The sequence below is a fragment of the Phycodurus eques genome, chromosome 3 (genome assembly GCF_024500275.1).
Source record: "Phycodurus eques isolate BA_2022a chromosome 3, UOR_Pequ_1.1, whole genome shotgun sequence".
Lineage (NCBI taxonomy): Eukaryota > Metazoa > Chordata > Actinopteri > Syngnathiformes > Syngnathidae > Phycodurus > Phycodurus eques.
This window is the reverse complement of record NC_084527.1, coordinates 28,385,511-28,405,791: the sequence shown is the minus strand read 5'-3', so window position 1 is coordinate 28,405,791 and position 20,281 is coordinate 28,385,511. Positions and strand designations below refer to the sequence as shown.

The 20,281-nt window shown below is 42.1% G+C and overlaps 1 protein-coding gene across 6 annotated transcripts in view; it reads left to right on the top strand.

Annotated features, from left to right (window-relative positions):
• Positions 1 to 20,281, top strand: part of fbrsl1 (fibrosin-like 1) — a 412,523-nt gene that overhangs the window by 116,989 nt on the left and 275,253 nt on the right. For all 6 annotated transcript variants that reach the window (XM_061673006.1, XM_061673005.1, XM_061673004.1 and 3 more), the window contains exon 2: positions 2,004 to 2,222. In XM_061673006.1, coding sequence (XP_061528990.1) covers positions 2,004 to 2,222 — 219 coding nt within the window. The remainder of the gene's footprint in view (positions 1 to 2,003; positions 2,223 to 20,281) is intronic.

Below are 20,281 nucleotides of genomic sequence, written 5' to 3'. Positions count from 1 at the left end.
GTGGTGTATAGGGTTAGGTGTTGACATGAATAATGCAGAATATCTATGTAGTAATGTTGGGTTGTTAAACATAGATGAGGTAAATCTGGAACCATTAGTGCATGGGCAATTATAATTAATATACAGTAGGTATGTAATGCACGTCAATCAATTCTTAGAAAAACAATAATTGCAGTTTCGTGACTCTGCTCCCAACCTTTCTGAATGAGTAATGTGGGCCATTACATGCGGAGCCAAGGTATAGCCTCTGAGGGTTAGAAGTTGGTTCCTTATAGCTCGCTACTCATTTTGCAGAAGACTGTAAGAGCCAAATTACATTAATGGCATTCAGAGTAATTTCTGAACTGCTGGTCTGACATTGAGAGGTGATGTTCTCCATGTGCATAAGATCAGCAGTGACAGCATGTTAAATATTTGTGTTTCACTAGTTTACTGGGAGATGACATAATATACATGGTGTAGATGTTCAAAGCCACTTAATGCCACGTTCTCAGCAAGCAATTCAGTTCACATCATGATGCAGCAGTTTGGAACAGTGAACCCTGATGTGACTATTAAAACACATTACATGGCATGCGAGGACAAGCTCTATAAAGAAATAGTCTCTGTCAATTATGCATTTGTGTTCTTCCCATTCCATCCATTCACAACACATTAAATAGACAGTGTGTCTAGTTCCACCCTACTACTGCTACTGTACTACGACAACAGGTAACACTAGTCAAGGGTGCCAAAAAGTGTGACAGTTATATTGATATCCTTAATAACGTTGACAATGAAAACATCCTACAAAATGTGTATTCAAAAAAAACAATCAAATACTAATGCTTGTTGGAAATGGGCCCACACTGTTACTGTACGTGTGTCAGCCTGCTTCATTATACACACTCAGTGGCCATAAATCAAATTAAGTTGCTGTATCCAAAATTGTGCCTTTGCAAAGAAAATAATGCTCTGTTTTAACTGACACTGTTGGGCATGTATGACTCTAACAATATATTTATTATTGTAGTCATAGTTGTGGTTACCCTATTTGGCAAAATATTAGCACAAATTCTCAGTATGTTACATTGCAGTTGCACACCACGGAAAACACAACAATAACAGTTTGACACATCACAGCCTCTTAGATGAAGCCACTAGACCAATCAGTACTGACAGTATATTCAGGGGGTGAGTTTGAGGGAATAGGTGAAGGAAAACTATTGTGTAAGACAGTAGACTGTTACAAATAGTCTTTGAATTCAAATAAACAAACAGCAGTTCCAAGCAGGTCGTGACTGAAGCGTGAAAAGAATCATTAGCTAGTGGAAATGGCTTGGTCACAGTCTCAGTATAGAGCGAGTGTATTTTCTGCAGTGTGTGTAAAAGCAGCCGTTCAGTTCATATCATAAGCTCATTATATCACAGCCATAAAGTGATTATGGCTCCAGTCAGGCATTGTTCTGCTGTTTACAGGATTAAATATGACTTTAGAGAGAGACTGATTATGGTTACTATCCACTCAACTGTTTGGTTGCTTTGTTGGAGCAAATACTAAATCGGACTGTTTGCGGTTTGCCTTTTTGTGGTTGTCAACTTCCTGATTGCTGTTTGCGTTTGATTTGTCTTTGCTGAAGGTGCCCAAAAACTGCATTTTCTTATCCACTGAAGCACCCTGATCTACTAATGATAAATTATACCAGTTCATATTACAGTCTGACACGTTGATTTTGTATAATCCCTGAAGGAATTGAATGACTTGTATCAACACATCATAAGGTTTTGGGCAACACATTTTTAGGTACGAATGTGCAATGTGACATCCAGTAAAGTATTTCAGGAAAATATTCTAATTATAGCTTTAGCGAAATAATTACAATGATACTCAGTTGGACACTGCTGTCTGTCCAGTTTGAACCATCCTAAGTATCTCTATCCGACTGATTTGTTTGAAAATTCATGGCCAGCCACAGACTTTTGTTATTTTATCATGTTGACAAATGTTTTCTGACTTTTTGCAGAAGAAAACGGGGCTTCTGAAAACACAGGAGAAGGAGCGGTGGAAAGAGAAAGACGTGAAACGGCCAAAGACGAAAGATGAGGAGGTGGAAGAGGAAGAGGAGAATGTACAACCTATAGTAGATCCGCTGGAGAATGGATTCTTTCATCATGCCCAGCGAGAGCAGGAGAGGATGAACGAGAGGCTGCTCAAAAAAACATACTCCAAGAAGAACAAAAGGGTCAGTGTCCTCTTTTCAGCTCTTTAAGTGCGGAATTACATTGGCTTGGCAGTTCTACATTAGTTAAAAGGAGAATACATTTTTCATGTGAACTGAGAACCTTCCTCCATCTGGTCCCAAAAGCAGATCCTTTCAGACTGAGCTAATGCTACTAATAAGTCTCTTCAGCTAATGCCCAATTCCACGAGCCCACCACCTTCCTCAGCCTGAGCTACAGATGGACCTGAGATAAATGTTTTCATATCTTTAGTTTGGATGGTTTTGTATCACATTTAAATATGTATTCATTTTGTTAGCGAGAGAACCTGTGAGGTGAAGCTGAGCACACGTGGCTGCATGTTTTTAGTCACCCGAGTTAGTCATTCACTGAGATGGCTGGTTGAGTTGGCACTGCAGTGCTTGACATACACAATTAGTTTTACACTTTTTTATCATGATACAGCGCTTTATTAATGGAGTACAAATTATTTCACAGGCCCTCTCACTGTAGCTACAATGACACTCAGTACAAAATTAAAGTCAGCAGGTAGACATGGTGCTGTTATGCTTTCAGCTTTCATGTTGTGAATGCATTGTGTGTACGTGTGTGAATGCACTTACATAGGGTTCATTTCCATATAATTTGATCAATAATGGTAAAGACGTCTCAGAAATAACCTTTTATTTTGCTGTTTGCTATTGTGTAAATGCAAAATGGCTCCCTCATCCTGGCACTTCAGCTTACAGATCCCAGTGGTGTATTGCAACAACATAATGAGTCTCTCTCTCCGGTGGAATTCATGTTAAAAACAGCTTCAGTGACCAAGAAGGACCATTTGTAAAAGAACCAAAAAAAGGAACTGAAGACACTGAAGTGCATTTGTTTTAGTTATGGAAAAAGCACATTAAGCAATAGCAGAAAAACCTTATCCAAAAATGTAATTAGTATCTTCAGAAAACATGTTGCAAATAGTGAAACTTTGATTTGGACACCTCAAAAACTTTTTTTTTTTCTTTCTTAGAAACAATTACCTTTTGATGGTTAACAACTGCCAATAATTCAAATACTCATCAGTAAAATTAACTGATTTTCAAAAGGAAATTCACTTCATTATTAATTACATGAAAATGTGCCACGATTAGTGTCTTGGAAGGCAAGGAAGGAAAGGCAAAAACGTGGAGGACCCAAGTGCAGGGAAGCAGGGAGGCAAGTCAGGAGTCAAAAATTTTTATTTAATTTCCTAAAAAAAACAAGGAACATTGATAAAGCAAACTAAACAGTCTCACAACAGATAACCAAAGTAACACTTGAATAAACTTAAAACAAAACATGACTGGTAACTAAGACGTGGCACAGACAGAGAATGACACTGTACTGACAAAAACTGAAAGAAACCAGGCTCAGTCTGGTGGCCGTCCAGGCCACCCAAGGTGAGGTGCTTGGCGGGGCAGTTCAGGAGGTCGGCCAGGACGCAAAGTACCAGGGTCTTCACAGGGCGAGCAGAGGAGAGGAGCCGGAATGGGAGCCTCGCACAGCTGCCGAGGAGCCGGAATCGCTTCCTCAGCCTGCCGCCATTGAGGTGTGGGAGTAGAGGGTACGAGAGGGGCAGAGTGGACAGGGACTCTGGAAGGTGAACGAGGTTACTTGGGGGTTGGTTTGGACGGACGTGAAACTAGCTGTGGAAAAATTAAGTGACTTAGGAAGGAGGATGGGGGGGAGACAAAGAAATAACCTTTATTTGGGCTCCTCCATTGGCCACCACGCAGCCGTCCTGGATAAATGGCCAAACGGGTCCCCAAGTAAAGGTCAGAGGAAAAGGACTCTGGATTGGTAAAGGGAAAACGTGACAAAAACTGACTAGGATGGGAAAAACAAGGGAAGGAACCAGAAAAAAATATCAAAATATGTGTCACAGTCTGAATCAGACAGGAGGTTAACTCAATCTTCACAAATTGGAAAAATCAGAATCGATAAAAAAACGAGGTAAAAATGGTAGGGCATGGTGAATAACTCGGAAAAGCAGGGGACACAGGTGAAAAGGACAAAGAAGACTGAACGATAGGGCTTACTGGAGGAGGGTAGGTATGGTTGGCAGGCTGAGGGCGCTGGGAGGCAGACTGGTGCCGTGCAGGTTGACACAGTGTTCTTCCCGCTGGGTGGGTTCATTCTGTCATGATTAGGGTCTTTGAAGGAGAGGAAGGAAAGGCAAAAACGTGGAGGACCAAAGTGCAGAGAAGCAGGGAGGCAAGGCAGGAGTGCAGGAGTCTCAAAAAATTATATTTAAGTTCCAAAAAAAAAGACGAACATGGGTAAAGCAAACTAAAGAAACTCCCACAACATAACCAAAGTAACAAAGAAACACTTAAATAAACCTAAAACTGGAAACAAAACATGACTGGTAACTAAGACGTGGCACAGAGAAGAGACAGAGACAATGACACCTGACAATGACAATGAACCGACAAGAGCAGAAAGAAACCAGGGAACTAAATACAAACAGATTGACAAGACAACAAGGAACACTTGGACAACACACGAGCGGCTGGAGGGAACAGGTGGACACAATAACTAAATGAGCACACGACATGAACAATATGGAACAAAGTAAAACATGAAACAAAACTAACCGCAACCCAAACTAAGACACAGACCATGGCAAAATGACCCATATGTACTTGTTAATCACTATACCTTCAATATCATGACATTGCATTAATGTTTTGAGGGAAAAAAAGTGGCATTTACATGAATTGATTGTATGATGTGGCACAATGCTGTGCGCTTGATGTCATTTTGACTATTTGGCAGGCGCTGCACTTACACACTCCGTGTTACACATATTTTCTTTCTGCCAGCATTATGTTATTTATTAATGAATTATTCAAAGTTCAGAGGCAGGACGGTGGACGACAGGTTAGCACATCTGCCTCACAGTTCTGAGGACCCGGGTTGAAACGGGTCTTCCCGTGCCAACGTGGGTTATAGCTCGGTACTCCCAAAAACATGCATGGTAGGTTAATTGAAAAAAAAAAAAATTGTCTGTAGTTGTGAATGTGAGTGCGAATGGTGGTTTGTTTATGTGTGCCCGCGACCCTAGTGAGGATAAGCCGTACGGAAAATGCATAAATGAATGAAAGCTCAGTTTATTTTCATCATTTTAAAATGAATTCCGAATCTTGATCGCAGTGCTTCTAGGATTGGATTGTTCCGCCCACCCCTTGCTAACTACTGAAGTTTTTGTTTATGCAGAAAGGGTCTGCCAGTATCCTCAGCTCTAAGCACGACACCGGGCCCACACACTCTGCTCCTGTGAGATAACCTGTCAATGTGTTAACAACTTGTTTAAATGGGCGGATGTTTTCAAGTTCCTGTCTGAGGGCAATATCCATCGTGGTGCTGTTGAGGAAGAGGGGAAATGGAGCAGAGAAAGCCAACCAAGACTACTGTACTATACTATACGATAGAATAATATGGTCGGTAATAATCAATCACAGTTTGGACTTCATTCCTAAACTCAGTGTGATAGACTTGACCTCATTTAGATCTAAAAGTGATGTGAATGAATTGAAAAAAAATCCCACTGTAACACTTACAGAGAGTCTTTCCGGAAGAGTGGATGCTGTGTGTACATTAATGAGGGGGAAAAAAATAACTAATGATTTTAGCAACTGCGATTGGCTGGCGACCAGTTCAGGGTGTACCCCGCCTCTCACCCGAAGATAGACCCCAGCACGCCCGCGACCCTAGTGATGATAAGCGATACAGAAATGGATGGCAAATTTAAGGGGGTCTGAATACTTTCCGTACCCACTGTGTGTGTGTGTGTGTGTGTGTGTGTGTATATATATACATATATATATATATATATATATATATACTAACCTGAACAAAAATATAAACGCAACACTTTTGTTTTTGCTCCCATTTTTCGTGAGCTGGACTCCAAGATCTAAAACTTTTTCTCCATACACAAAAGGCCATTTCCCTCAAATATTGTTCACAGATCTGTCTAAATCTGTGTTAGTGAGCATTTCTCCTTTGTCACGATAATCCATCCCACCTCACAGATGTGGCATATCAAGATGCTGGTGAGACAGCATGATTTTTGCACAGGTGTGCCATAGGCTGACCACAATAAAAGGCCACTCTGAAATGTGCAGTTTTATCACACAGCACAATGGCACAGATGTCGCGAGTTCTGAGGGAGCGTGCAATTGGCATGCCGACTGCGGGAATGTCCACCAGAGCCGTTGCCGGTGAATTGAATGTTCATTTCTCTACCATAAGCCGTCTCCAAAGGCGTTTCGGACAATTTGGCAGTACATCCAACTGGCCTCACAACCGTAGACCACATGTAACCACACAAGCCCAGGACCTCCACATCCAGCATGTTCACCTCCAAGATGGTCTGAGACCAGCCACCGAGACCTGCTGCAACACTTGGTTTGCATAACCAAAGAATTTCTGCACAAACTGTCAGAAACCGTATCAGGGAAGCTCATCTGCATGCTCGTCGTCCTCATTGGGGTCTCGACCTGACTGCAGTTCATCGTCGTAACCGACTTCAGTGGGCAAATGCTCACATTCGATGGCGTCTGGCACGTTGGAGAGGTGTTCTCTTCACGGTTGAAGCCCGGTTTTCACTGTTCAGGGCAGATGGCAGACAGCGTGTGTGACGTCATGTGGGTGAGCGGTTTGCTGATGTCAACGTAGATCGAGTCAATGGAAAGTCTAGTGGAAGGACAAAATGTGGCAGGAGAAGATGCACCAGCAAAAGACATGACTGTGGGCTTCAGTGGATTATCAAACAGAAACGTTTCAAGAAGCTAGCAGAGATCCAGAAAGAGTGGAATGAGGCAGAAATCACAGGTTCAAAAACCACCACATTCAGACGCATCCGCGAGATGGGCTACAACTGTCAGGTTCCTCGGGTCAAGCCACTTCTGAGCCTTAGCCAAAGTAGGAAGTGTCTCAACTAGGCCAAGGAGAAGAAGGACTGGACTGCTGGCCAGTGGTCCGAGGTCCTCTTTTCCGATGAAAGTAAAGTGTGCCTTTCATTCGGGAATCAAGATCCAAGGGTTTGGAGAAAGACTGGGTGAGTAACAAAACCCAAGAGGCTTGAGCTCCAGTGTGAAATATCCACAGTCAGTCATGATTTCGGGTGCAATGTCCAGTGCAGGTGTTGGTAAACTCTGCTTTCTTAAATCTAAGGTCACCGCAACAGTCTACCTGAATGTTTGAGAGGACTTCATGATTCCTTCTGCTGAGGATCTGTATGGAGATGCAGATTGCATCTTCCAGCAGGACCTGGCCTATATATATATATATATATATATGGCATTGTTCAGCGTGATTCACTCTGTGATTGTCTCCTAAGGGATTCTTTTCTTGTCATACAGTATGTAAAACAATGTGAAAATAATTACACTCATGTTTTCTGTTCCTTAGTGGAAATTCACTAGTATACTCCCCTGTGGGTTTTTAAAGAAATGGTCGCTCGAAGGGCGGAAAAAGTCACTGACTACGACAACTAAATGCCAAGTTCGCAACACAGACTGAACTTTTATATATATAAACTCGCTCCACTCTTTTCCCAGCCACATTATTTGTGTAAACAGTGCGCATCAGTGAGAACCACAACGGAATCCGGTAATAATAAAATAGATTAATTGCCCAACCTTATTATGCACTGTTTCAAAGTCAGAGAATGTGATTTGTTCTTTTGAAATAATTGTATGTACTTTACTTACACCATTTTTCACATAAAGTTACAAGTGGTTGTGATGATGGGACTGCTGCCTTGGATTTAACGTGAGTCGTTGTAGCAATACTGTACATGCAGTTATTGAAGGAGCCCTCCCAATGTATTGTGCCAGTTTAGAAATTAAAAGTTAAGCAGATTTAATTCGAACCCGGCACAGAAGCTTATGTGCAGGGACATACTTTAAGTAGTAATAACTTGAGAAAATTCCACATCACGAATATAGTGACCAAAATTATCATGGCTATCAAAAATCAGTTGAACTGAAAGCATTCAAATATGTTTACTTTGAATACCACAAATATAACAAAATTATTGGCCTTATTGGGACTGTTCATGAATGTTCAGGCCAATCGATGACCTTTAAACGGATTGATGCAGACAAATAACATTTGTCGTATTCACTTCCACATTTTCAACCAATTTTATATCACATGACGATACCCCATCTGTAACCACTTAGAAATGTAATGGTCTTTTTCTTTCAAATCAAACAAGCCTAAATTGCCGTTTATTATTGTGGTAATAACACAACTATAGGCATTGTTCAGGGATAATACATTTTGAATGAAAGTATGTCCAAAAAACACACAAGGAATTTGTCTCCGGTAAGTGGAGCCGCTCGAGTATGACAACAGACAAGTTAATTGACAGAGAACACTTTTGAGAAATAAAGACATTGAGAAAAAGAGTCATTGAGCAATAAAGGGTTGCTAGTTATTTGGTAATGCCGGTACCTTTTTTTTTTTTTGGAGAATTGTGCAAAAAGATGCAGAGTCATCTAGCACTTAGAGCAGTTCGAATGACTAATCTCGCAATAGTCCGGTGCAATGACCATTGTGCAAAGGGCGCCGAGACTTCAAGGAGTGTATGCAGTTTAAAGTGAAAGATATGAGAAAGATAATATTGAAGTAGCCCTGCCAATGTATTGTGACAGTTTAGAAATTAAACGTAAAACAGATTTAATTCAAACCCGGCACAGAAGCTTATGTGCAGGGACATATGAAAGATATGAATAGATCGAATTGAAAGGATACTTTTTTTTTGCTTGCAGGATACTCAGCATCATGCCTTTGACCTTCAACACACTTCAAATGGGAGCTATGAATAACACATAACGCTGAATTGCATAAGTGACACACACACACACAAAGCACTGTTGTCCATTAGTGCTATGCTACACACATTACCCCCCACTAACAATGTCACGTATGAAAACCCTCCAGACACTATGTTATTCTGACCCTCCCTCTGGCTAACCTCTCACTACAAGTTCAGCCTGTGGACACGAAGGGGTGTCCTGAGAGCTGAGAAGAATGCAAGAGCACTATAGGCCATTGGCAGTTGGGGAGGGTGATCAGGATGACTGCTACTGCCAGGCATGCTGTTGTTTGACGGGGCCCCTGAGTGGTTGCAGCTCACCTCAGGATACTCAGAGCCCATTTCTCGCCGCATTAACATACTAGTAGATCAAGTGAATCTGCACCATGAGTCATTTTCACTTAAATGTTAATTAACTGTATTTCACACCTAAATTGCGGTGAAATAATAGTGTACACAGACAAAATAAGTAACGCTCTCCTGTATAATTAAACAGCGGTGCAAATCCTTTCTTCATGAAAATGAAGAAATTGATTAGATTTTTGAGGAATGTGCTTGCTCACTAAGTACACATTTGTACTTACTGATTATTCAATATAGTTGTACGAAGATAATAGTCCTTTGTTTTTATTGATACTTTCAGAGCAGTAATGATGTACTAATATGTTTGTCAGCATTTGTGTACTTTATTCACACAACAAAAACACAACTCAAAATGTCTCAAGTATTGGATGGATATCATTAGATCCAGTCCTACCTAATGAAATGTCCAGTGAGTGTATATGCTCATTAAAACATCGTTCCGAAAAACTGGATTGGGCAGTAGCATACCAAATTGCTCTGGAATCATCTCTGAAGAAAGGGAACTGTTATACTTTTGTTGAGCAGAGTTGAAGCTGAAGCCCCCCCTAAAATAGGCCAAGCGACGCCACTGTTGTATGACATTGTCTTTTATATTTGGCCTGTTCTAGCTTGTAGGTTTAGTTTTTCGCATAATGCGTGACCGAGATGAGCAATTTGACAGAGGCACAGGGAGATGCACCTGAGTTTCAAAATAAAAGTTATTTTAGACTCTTATGATAAATACAATGTTGCTGCCCTCATAAAGGAACTAAAACAATATCTAGTGATGCACGTGTTACTAGGTCACCTGAAAATGTGAGTTCCTTGATTTAATTATGGGCTTAAAGATCTTATAAGTGGTAACCTCATAAAGGAGGTAGTGAACTCTGCAATTTAAGTAAGAGCGTTATTAGATGACACGATAATGAGTGTTGCAGAGGTGTCTGCAGGCACATTAGTTGCGTGCCTATCACTGGTTGTGTTAGAGGCTGTGTTGCCGTGAGAGTGTGATTTAAAATTCATCTCTATCAGTCAATTAATTTTGCATGTCTGCCTTATAATTTGTGTCAGGATCAAATCAAATTCCAATTGTAGCAGTTCAGAGTAGACTACCTTGGAGCTTGTAATCTCACTGGGAAGGACTTGGGCTTTGGAACTGGAGGGTCACGGTGAGAGTCTGGCTGCAGACAAATGTAAAAATGGCAGCTAGCTAGTCTGCTTCCTGACCACTGCCGAGCTGCCCTTGTGCACGACGCTGACCCCTCCTTGCTCAAGAGGTGTAACACTCCGAGATCTCTCCTTACCTGCATGTGTGATTTGGTTGACTGCGCAGTGGGCAACAGAAACAGACAATAGTGGGTGAGCCGAATTTCTCCTTGAGGATTGTAATTAGTGTCATACATTTTGTACGGGGGAAAAAAAGAATAATCTTGGTGAATTATGTCACAGATGCACTGTCATGCTCAGTTTGTAATATTCTCATGCTAATTACATTACAATGTAAAAATAAAACTTTGACATAACATAGTGACGCAGAACAACAGTATTGGGACGATGTTGGACTCTTCCTGCTATTTGAATGGGAGTCTGCTTAATTCTTTCACTAACCTCCACCCGCGACCACAACCACACCTCTGACTTCTGCGTTAACCATCCATGAACAGGATGTGAGACGCATCTTCAAACAACAGAAGATTAACAAAGCGGCAGGTCCGGACCATGTGTCCCCATCCTGCCTCAAAGTCTGCGCGGACCAGCTCGCTCCAGTCTTCACTCAGATCTTCAACAGATCTTTGGAAATGTGCGAAGTTCCATCCTGTTTCAAACGCTCCACCATCATTCCAGTCCCCAAGAAACCTGCAATCTTTGGTCTGAATGACTACAGGCCTGTCGCTTTGACATCTGTGGTCATGAAGTCCTTTGAACGTCTCGTGCTGGACCACCTCAAGAGTGTCAAATGTCCCCCTGGACCCCTTGCAGTTTGCCTACCAAGCGAACAGGTCTGCGGATGATGCAGTCAACATGGGACTGCACTTCATCCTAGAACACCTTGACAGTGCAGGGACCTACGCGAGGATCCTGTTCGTGGACTTCAGCTCAGCGTTCAACACCATCATCCCTGAACTCCTTTCAACCAAGCTTCTCCAGCTCAGCGTCTCACCTGCCATCTGCCAGTGGATTTACAGCTTTCTGACGGGCAGGACACAGCAGGGCAGGCTGGGGGAGGCCACCTCATCCACACGCAGCATCAGCACTGGGGCGCCCCAAGGTTGTGTCCTCTCTCCGCTGCTCTTCTCTCTCTACACAAACGACTGCACCTCAGCGAACCCGACTGTCAAACTCCTGATGTTTGCAGATGACACCACAGTCATCGGCCTCATCAAGGAATGTGACGAGTCTGTATATCGACAGGAAGCGGACCGGCTGGAGCTGTGGTGCGGCCGACACAACCTGGAGCTGAACACGTTGAGCGTGTTCAGCTCCAGGTTGTGTAGAGATGATCGTGGACTTCAGGAGGCATCCTTCGCCACAGCTGCCCCTCACGTTGTCCAGCTGCCTTGTGTCAACCGTCGAGACCTTCAAGTTCCTGGGAATTACAATCTCTCAGGACCTGAAGTGGGCGACCAACATCAACTCCGTCCTCAAAAAGGCCCAGCAGAGGATGTACTTCCTGCGGCTTCTGAGAAAGCACGGCCTGCCACCGGAGCTGCTGTGACAGTTCTACACAGCGGTCATCGAATCAGTCCTGTGTTCTTCCATCACAGTCTGGTTTGGTGCTGCTACAAAAAAGGACAAATTCCGACTGCAACGGACAATCAAAAGTGCTGAAAGGATTGTCGGTACCCCCCTACCCACCATTGAGGACTTGCACGCTGCCAGAACTAAGACAAGGGCGTGCAAAATCCTCTCGGACCCTCCGCACCCCGGTCACCAGCTCTTCCAGCTCCTTCCCTCAGGTAGGCGCTACCGATCAATGCAAACTAGAACTAGTAGACATTCCAACAGCTTCGTCCCTCTTGCGATCAACTTCTTAAACACCTAACCTATAATTCCATTACAATAAGTTGGCAATTTTTTGACTTGAGTTCGTTGTCACATTTCTGTGGCCACTCATGCCAGGTTAGCATCTGCTCCATTTGCACACTGATTGAGGAGTATCTGTAACATTTGCACAACCAACATTGTCCCAGATGATCGCACTACTCGTCACTTTAAACCGCATACACTCCTTGAAGTCTCAGCGCCCTTTGCACAATGTTCATTGCACCGGACTATTGCAATATTAGTCATTCGAACTGCTCTAAGTGCTAGAGGACTCTGCATCTTTTTGCACAATTGTTTTTGTCAATGTCTTTATGTCTCCAAAGTGTTCTGTAAATTGTTGTACTAGAGCGGCTCCAACTCCCGGAGACAAATTCCTTGTGTGTTTTGGACATACTTGGCAAATAAAGATGATTCTGATCCTGATTCTGATTCTGAAAAGTGTTACAAAAAAGGCAAAGAACATGCGAAACACAACCCACAGTTGATTCTTTGATGCTTGATGACTGAATTTGTTGTGACGTACGTACATTGATGTCTCGCCCGATAGGCTGATGCTTTGTCATCAATGTTGGAGATTAAATTTCCTCAAAAGTGCTGTCCATCATTACAGGGATTATTTTTTTTATAAACTTTATAACTGTGCAACTTTTGTGATGCTGGTCTTTAAGAGGTTCACTGCAGTCCCCACATTTCTCAACTCTTAATCTTACCAAGACATTTTGGGCAATTTATTTGCTTCCAAATATGTGAGGACAGTTCAGTGAAGGTCTTTTTCTCGTCTAGCATGACCCGTAAATGCATTGTTGATGTTGAGTGAGTTTGGTGTAGAAAGTCTCAACCCTGTGTCGTAGACCTTTAGTTTATATGAGAAGGAAGCTGTTATAGCTGCAAAAGGGTAGTTTCACCTTTTTCTTCTTCCCGGGAAATATTGTGTGACAGGAAATTAGACTAAATGCTATTAAAATAACACATTCATGCGCTTGAAATAGCGTCTATGCATTTTATTATAGTACTGTCATGCAGGCTCACTCACACAGGAATCTGAGCGACGGGAAGAGATACAAAGATACTGTATATAAATTGAGCAGAAATAAAATTGTTGAAGCTGTGCCTGCTGTTCTTCGACAGGTGAATGCTGCATGGGGCAGCGAGCCGTGATTAAAAACAAGCCATGCAACGCACTTGGTCCACACACGCTCACACATCCACTGGGTCGCAGATAACTAGCAATAATCATTGAGATATAACAGAGCTACCACCGAGGAAAAAACTCAGGGGATGAATAGGCTCGGGAACATTAAATTAGCAGAGATCCATGGTCATGCTCGGTAGAGAGCGCACTATGCTGGGATTAGAGTGAGAAAGAACTCCTCCAGGATACCCGATGAACCAATATTATTTTTATTGTTATTATTCAATCCTCCACTAACATTCGGTGTATATTTTTCTGTGTGGTTATGAGACTTTGCCTTCAGGGGGGAGGTGTTAGCCATAATATGTGTTGAGACATTATTTCTCTGTGTTTGGCTGGCAGGCTCCATGTGATTACTTTCTTTATTTACCTAATTTATTAAAAGTGAATCCTCCCAGGCTACATTAAATCACAGTTTTGTATCTGCTGCAAAATCTGTAACTATAGCAACAGATATATTGCCCCTGGTTGACATTTAACAAGAGCAGACAGCGGGGATAGACACTTCATTAAAACCAAGCTTCATGATTTACATGATCATTGTGTTGCAACACAGGAGCGCCTCCATTGTGTAATGCTAAGTATCAGAGATGCTAACAAAGGCTTTCTCAAGAACAGGTTATCACAGTTCAAGCTGCCGTTCAAATGAGGCCAGGTTTTATTCTAAGGAGCTTTTTATCAAAAACCTTCTTAACCAAAGTCCTTTACAGATAAAGAAAACTGATTCAAATGTTGACATTTGCACTCAGTGGACAACAGCATCAATTTCAGAGAGAATGTTTTAAAACATTCAAATCACAGTTTTGGAACTGTCCCTTTTAACTCTTGTAGCAGTAACTTGTATTTTTTTAGCCCGCCAAAGCAGTCCACTAACCCGAAGATGAGTTTTTCCTTCCCGTTTTTTTTTTCGGGTTTTACCTGGCAAATGTGATAATCTACAAATCAAGTTAGGTCAGACAGTCTGTTAGACAAGATGGCACATTCAAATTATTCTTAAAGTAGTTTGGTGGGGATGGGGTCAGGACTTTTAGGTTTTTCCACAACAAATTCAACCAAACATCTATTCTTTATCTCAACTCACCTGAACTCAACTTTATTTTTGAATAATACCCAAGCCACAACCATAGCTGTAACAACGTGCTGTACATAAAAGACAAAAGACAATAATTAAAATAATAACACAATCATAAAAGACTAAATGCAATATGGTTTTGTAACTAGAACAGGAAAGGATTCCACCGCACACAAAGAGGTCCGTGATTATTTGCAAACGGTGCAAATTTCCACCCTTCAGAACCCGCTGCTGCGGTGGGCCCAGAACGAGCACAGGTTTGCCTGTATGGCCAAGTAGTGCAAACATTTTATTACTGTCATGCGACAGAGGGTGGGCATTCACCCAGCCCACATCCATGCTCTTGTCTTCTAACGTGCATGTTATGTGAAATGTAACAGCTGAGTGGCTTCTTGTTGTGGACGGACTTCTGTTCTGTACAAATACTGTGTATGAGCTGTCCATTGTCAGCGACTATAGAATTGTAAAGCAAGTCTTGCAACCCCTAGTACCTACAAGATTTTGTTTTGCAAAAAGAAAGACCTCGATGGTGCATTTGGAATAATGATTGCAAAATTAGAGACATTGCTACATTGTTATAAGAGAATCTTGATATTCGGTGCAGTGTCATACAGCAAAGGTCAGAGTCTGCTGTTTGTATAGTAAAAATGATGTGGTGGCAGTCCTGTTTTTAGTGACAAGAAAGCCCCCTCTAGCAGTGAGATGTACTTTATGTTCAGAGACCTGTGTGTTTGACAATAGAGGCAGCAGATGTATGCTGACGTGCTGCTTCACACTTCACGTGTTGATCTCCATCCCCATTTGGGGATGCCTGATTCTCTCCTTGTTATGACTGTATCAATTTGTTTAAGGTAATTAACACTTCAATTATCATCTTTTTTTTCCACTTGGCTTGACAAATGTGCTTTTGCATGCGTGTGTCTGTGCTTGCTATTTGCACATTTGTGTTACGTGTTCCTCAGTAGTTAAACACGTATTAAGTGCGTGTTTATTTGTTTAACCATTCAATTTCGATGTGCCTTTGCCTTTCTGGCTCTAATGAAATTATCCCGTATATGGCAGCATTTAACAATGTAAGCGTCATCTTTGTCACTTCAGCCCATTTGAGCCTCACATTTAATGGGATCTGCCGTGCCCCTGCCCTTGTTTTTATAGCCCTGTGCCTTGAGGGGCGTTGCGACAAGCAAAAGTGGACATTAGCGCAGATGGATTAAATAGGATTAGTGGTGTGACAGAGACAGATGTGATCTTTTGCAGCTACTCTTCTTCCGTTGTGCACGTCAGATTTGCTGTGGTACAACACTGACCCCTGCTGCATGTAAACCGCAGAGCACACGTATACAAAGTGTTGCAGAATTGTGCTGCTTAGCCTCTTTCCATGTTGCCTGATATCATCCATTGGGGGTCACTGTTCCCATTTGAAAAAAAGATGGTTTGGAACCTATCAGCCACATTTCTATCCACCTCCTTTGCCATTTTGGCTGTCTCACTAAAGCCTGCCTGCCTGGATTTGCAATATTGAGCCCAGGAGGGGTGGGTCTTTTGCAGGTTCCATCAACATGTTTCCTGCAGCGTCTTGTAATGGAGGCTTAATGTGCCCATAGCCAGCATATTGCCATCAAAATATCATCTTCAGCGATAATGAAATCCCACCGGAACATGTGTGGGGCGTAGATGCCGTTGCCATCACTTGCCAGCACATTTAGATATCAAGCAGTGCTGCTACACAAGGTCAAATATCTGCATGTACTAAGCACACTAATTAATGATAAGTGATCAGGAAGATTGCTTTATATAGAGTTGATTTAAAACTGTTTAAAAAGTAAGGTTCAGTTGACTCACAGGTTATCATCACTCTTGTTCTTTATGAATTGGTGCTTTGGTACTTTCCACCACTTTTAAACTGAATTCACACAGTATAGCAGTAGCAGCAAGGGCTATGATTGTGTTTTCATGTAGTATAGATCCTGCCATTAGGCCCCTGGGTATGCAGACAGTTATACGATGACAGCTGACAAGGGGGTTTGGCTCCTTTGAGGGAGAAATGGTGTGTATATGTGGAGGGGGGGACCACACGCACAAAAGCCACAATTGCTTCCTGGAAGGTCCCTAGAGCTCAGTTGGAGTGTGTATGTAAAATGATGTGGGAGAGGCCATTTGTAAAACAAAGAGAGAGGAGGTGTACGTGTGAAAGGGGCATAAGAATGATTGCTTTTTCACAAAAGCGCATGTATAGCCTGAGGCGGGGGGTTGGGGTTGTGAGGCTGGCTTGGCGTGGCAGACGTGGTTTTGACATACCCCCTGGCAATCCCTAAAGTGCAGGACCAGATGGAGGTGTGGTTCTTGTGGTTGACCCCTTTGAGGGGAAGTTTGTCCTCTGAGCCCTGAAGGGAGGCGTTGCTTCAAGGGGTGGGCTTCTCAACACTTCAGTCTGAAGCTCACAGTGTGTTCCAGATGAAGTTAATTTGTTGTTGTTGTTGTTAGCAGTACACTGTGTGCATTTGTGTATGCGTGTGTGTGTTATTTACACTAACTCAATGAAACATTTTGATATACACTTCATCTTCCCAGAGCGTTTTTAATTTTAATATAAAATTTAAAACATAGCATTATGTCACTCAGACACAAAACAGTCACTTGCATATGAGTCACAGCTAATGGAAAGACATAACATCACCAGCTAGGGAAATTACGCTGGACTACTGGCTAGATAATATAGAAGCGGTCCAGTGAGCTGTGAGCATGTTCTGTAAATAAATAAATATGCACGGTTACTTACGTGTTTAATTCATGACTTTGCAGTGGTTGTATAATTGTTCTTCTCTCATATTTCTGATGCTGATGTAATGCAGTGCCGCATATGAGGACCTCTGTAGAATCTTTGCCAACAGAAAAGTTAACGTCTGAACCTGACCCCTGGGATACTGTCATTTATAAAATATTCAACATAAATTTATCTTATGTTTGGTATGATATATTGAACCAGGTGGCACGATGGAGTGTGGAGTTTTCTTGTTCTCCCCATGCTTGCGTGGGTTTTCTCCGGGTGCTCCAGTTTCCTCCCACATCCCAAAAACATGAATGGTAGGTTAATTAAAGACTCAAATTGCTCGTAGATGTGAATGTGAGTGTGGATGGTTGTTTGTCTATATGTGCCCTGCGATTGGCTGGCGACCAGTTAAGGGTGCACCCCACCTCTCACCCAGAGTCAGCTGGGATATGCTCCAGCACGCCCGCGACCCAAGTGAGGATAAGCGGGAAGGAAAATGGATATATATATACAGCTGAAATAAGTGTTTAACACGTCACCATTTTTCTCACTGAATATATTTCCAAAGGTGCCTTTGACATGAAAATGTCACCAGATGCTGGGAACAACCCAAGTAATCCATACATACAAAGAAAGAAGAACAAATAAGATCAGACATTAAATTGTGTGTAATAATGTATAATGACACAGGGAAAAAGTATTGAACATGGCAACTGGTATTTATTGAGCAGCCTTTCTTTGCAATGACAGCTTCAGGACGCCTCCTGTATGGAGAAACTAGTCGTATGCATTACTCTAGTGTGATTTTGGCCCATTCCTCCACACAAGCACTCTTCAAAACTTGAATGCATGCATACAGGCCATGGCGGAGTGCATTACTCACTTTTTTCCTGGTGACAACAGTACCTGCTAATTCCAGGTCTATTTGAAGCTCTCCACAGGTGGTCCGTGTCTCTTGGACAACTCTTCTGGTTATTTTTTGCACTCCTCTGTCAGAAATCTCACGAGGAGCACCTGCTCGAGGCAAATTTATGGTGGTATGATTGGGTTCCCACTTACATATTATGGCCCCAACGGTGCTCACTGGAACATTCAGAAGCTTAGATATGCGCCTGTAACCAATGCCATCATTATGTTTTGCTACAATTAGTTTGCAATGGTCTTGAGACAGCTCTCTGCTCTTACCCATCATGAAATGTGTCTTGACTCACACCTTGGCAATGAGACCTTTTTGTGGGCCGTCAATTAGGACTTAACCAGCTGATATTAATTTCCACTGACAAGGGGCTGGATTGCTGTTTGATTATTGATAGATTTTAGATGTTGTCTTGGCTTTCCATGCCTTTTTGCATCTCCTTTTCTTCATGTGTTCAATACTTTTCCCTGAGTCATATTTCACATTTTTACACAACTTAATTTCTGATATTATTTTTTCTACTTTCTTTGTATGCATGAATTACTTGGGTTGTTCCAAACATCTGGTGAAATTTTCAGGTCAATAGCACCTTTGGAAGTATATATAGTGAGAAAAATGCTGAGTTGTTAAATACTTATTTCAGCTGCTGTGTGTGTGTATATATATCCATCCATCCATTTTCTGAGCCGTTTCTCCTCAGCCAGAGCCCCAACTTGAACCCAATTGAGCATTTATGGAGAGTGAAAATGGCTGTCCACCAACGTTCACCATCCAACCTGACAGAACTGGAGGATTTGCAAGGAGGAATGGCAGAGGATCCCCAAATCCAGGTGTGAAAAACTCGTTGCATCATTCCCAAAAAGACTAGTGGCTGTATTAGCTCAAAAGGTTGCTTCTACTAAATACTGACCAAAGGGTCTGAATACTCATGGGTGTGTGATATTAGTGTTTCTTTTTTAATAAATCAGCAAAAATTTCAACAATTCAATTCAATATGGGGTGCTGTGTGTACATTGAGGGAAAAATGTACTTAAATGATTTTATCAAATGGCTGCGATATAACAAAGAGTGAAAATTTTAAGGGGGTCTGAATACTTTCTGTACCCACTGTATAAATATATAAACACGACTTGACTCACTATGGTGTGAAAAAAAGAAAATAATGTACAAGAAGTATAAAAAGTACAGTGGGATAATGTCAAAGCCAATAGTTTCCTAATGTAACCAAATAGAGTATTACTCACTGAGAAGATTTTGAAGGTGTCTCCACAAGATGGTTTCTTCAGTGACGGTCCATGATTTCATATCTGCAGCCATTAGCCAAAACTCACTTGATGCCTCTTCAAACTGATCCACACAAATGTAGAGATGTTATCAGATGGTGCCTCATACACCTGATACACCTTAGTAAGGGGCTTTCCACCCACCAGTAATGGTGAGAAAGTATTGTGGTGTGTCTGTTGAAGCTGTTTCCTCCCAGAGAAAATGGTAATGCAGTGAGCTGAAAAAGTTGACGTGTATCAGGCTCTCACAAGTCCTTTTTTTTATATTTGTCAGCTACAGTCATACACATAACAAACAGCGAACGAACATTGTTCATATTTCCTTTCCAATCACTCTCAGAAGCAGTGAGCCTTGCAGAAGAGCATACACTTGGTTGCACTGTTCATCTGTGTGTCTGTGCCCTTCAGACCTGACAGCGGGGCATTAAATATACAGTTTTACAGTGGGGTTTGTAACACGGTTATTCCAGTCAGTGGACTTGTCTTCCCAGTGTCTGCACCCATGTGGGGCTTTGGTTTCACAGCAGTGGAGCCAATGTAGCTTCAGGGGGTCCACTTACAGCCATGTAGTAAACACACAAACACGTACAATGTTGA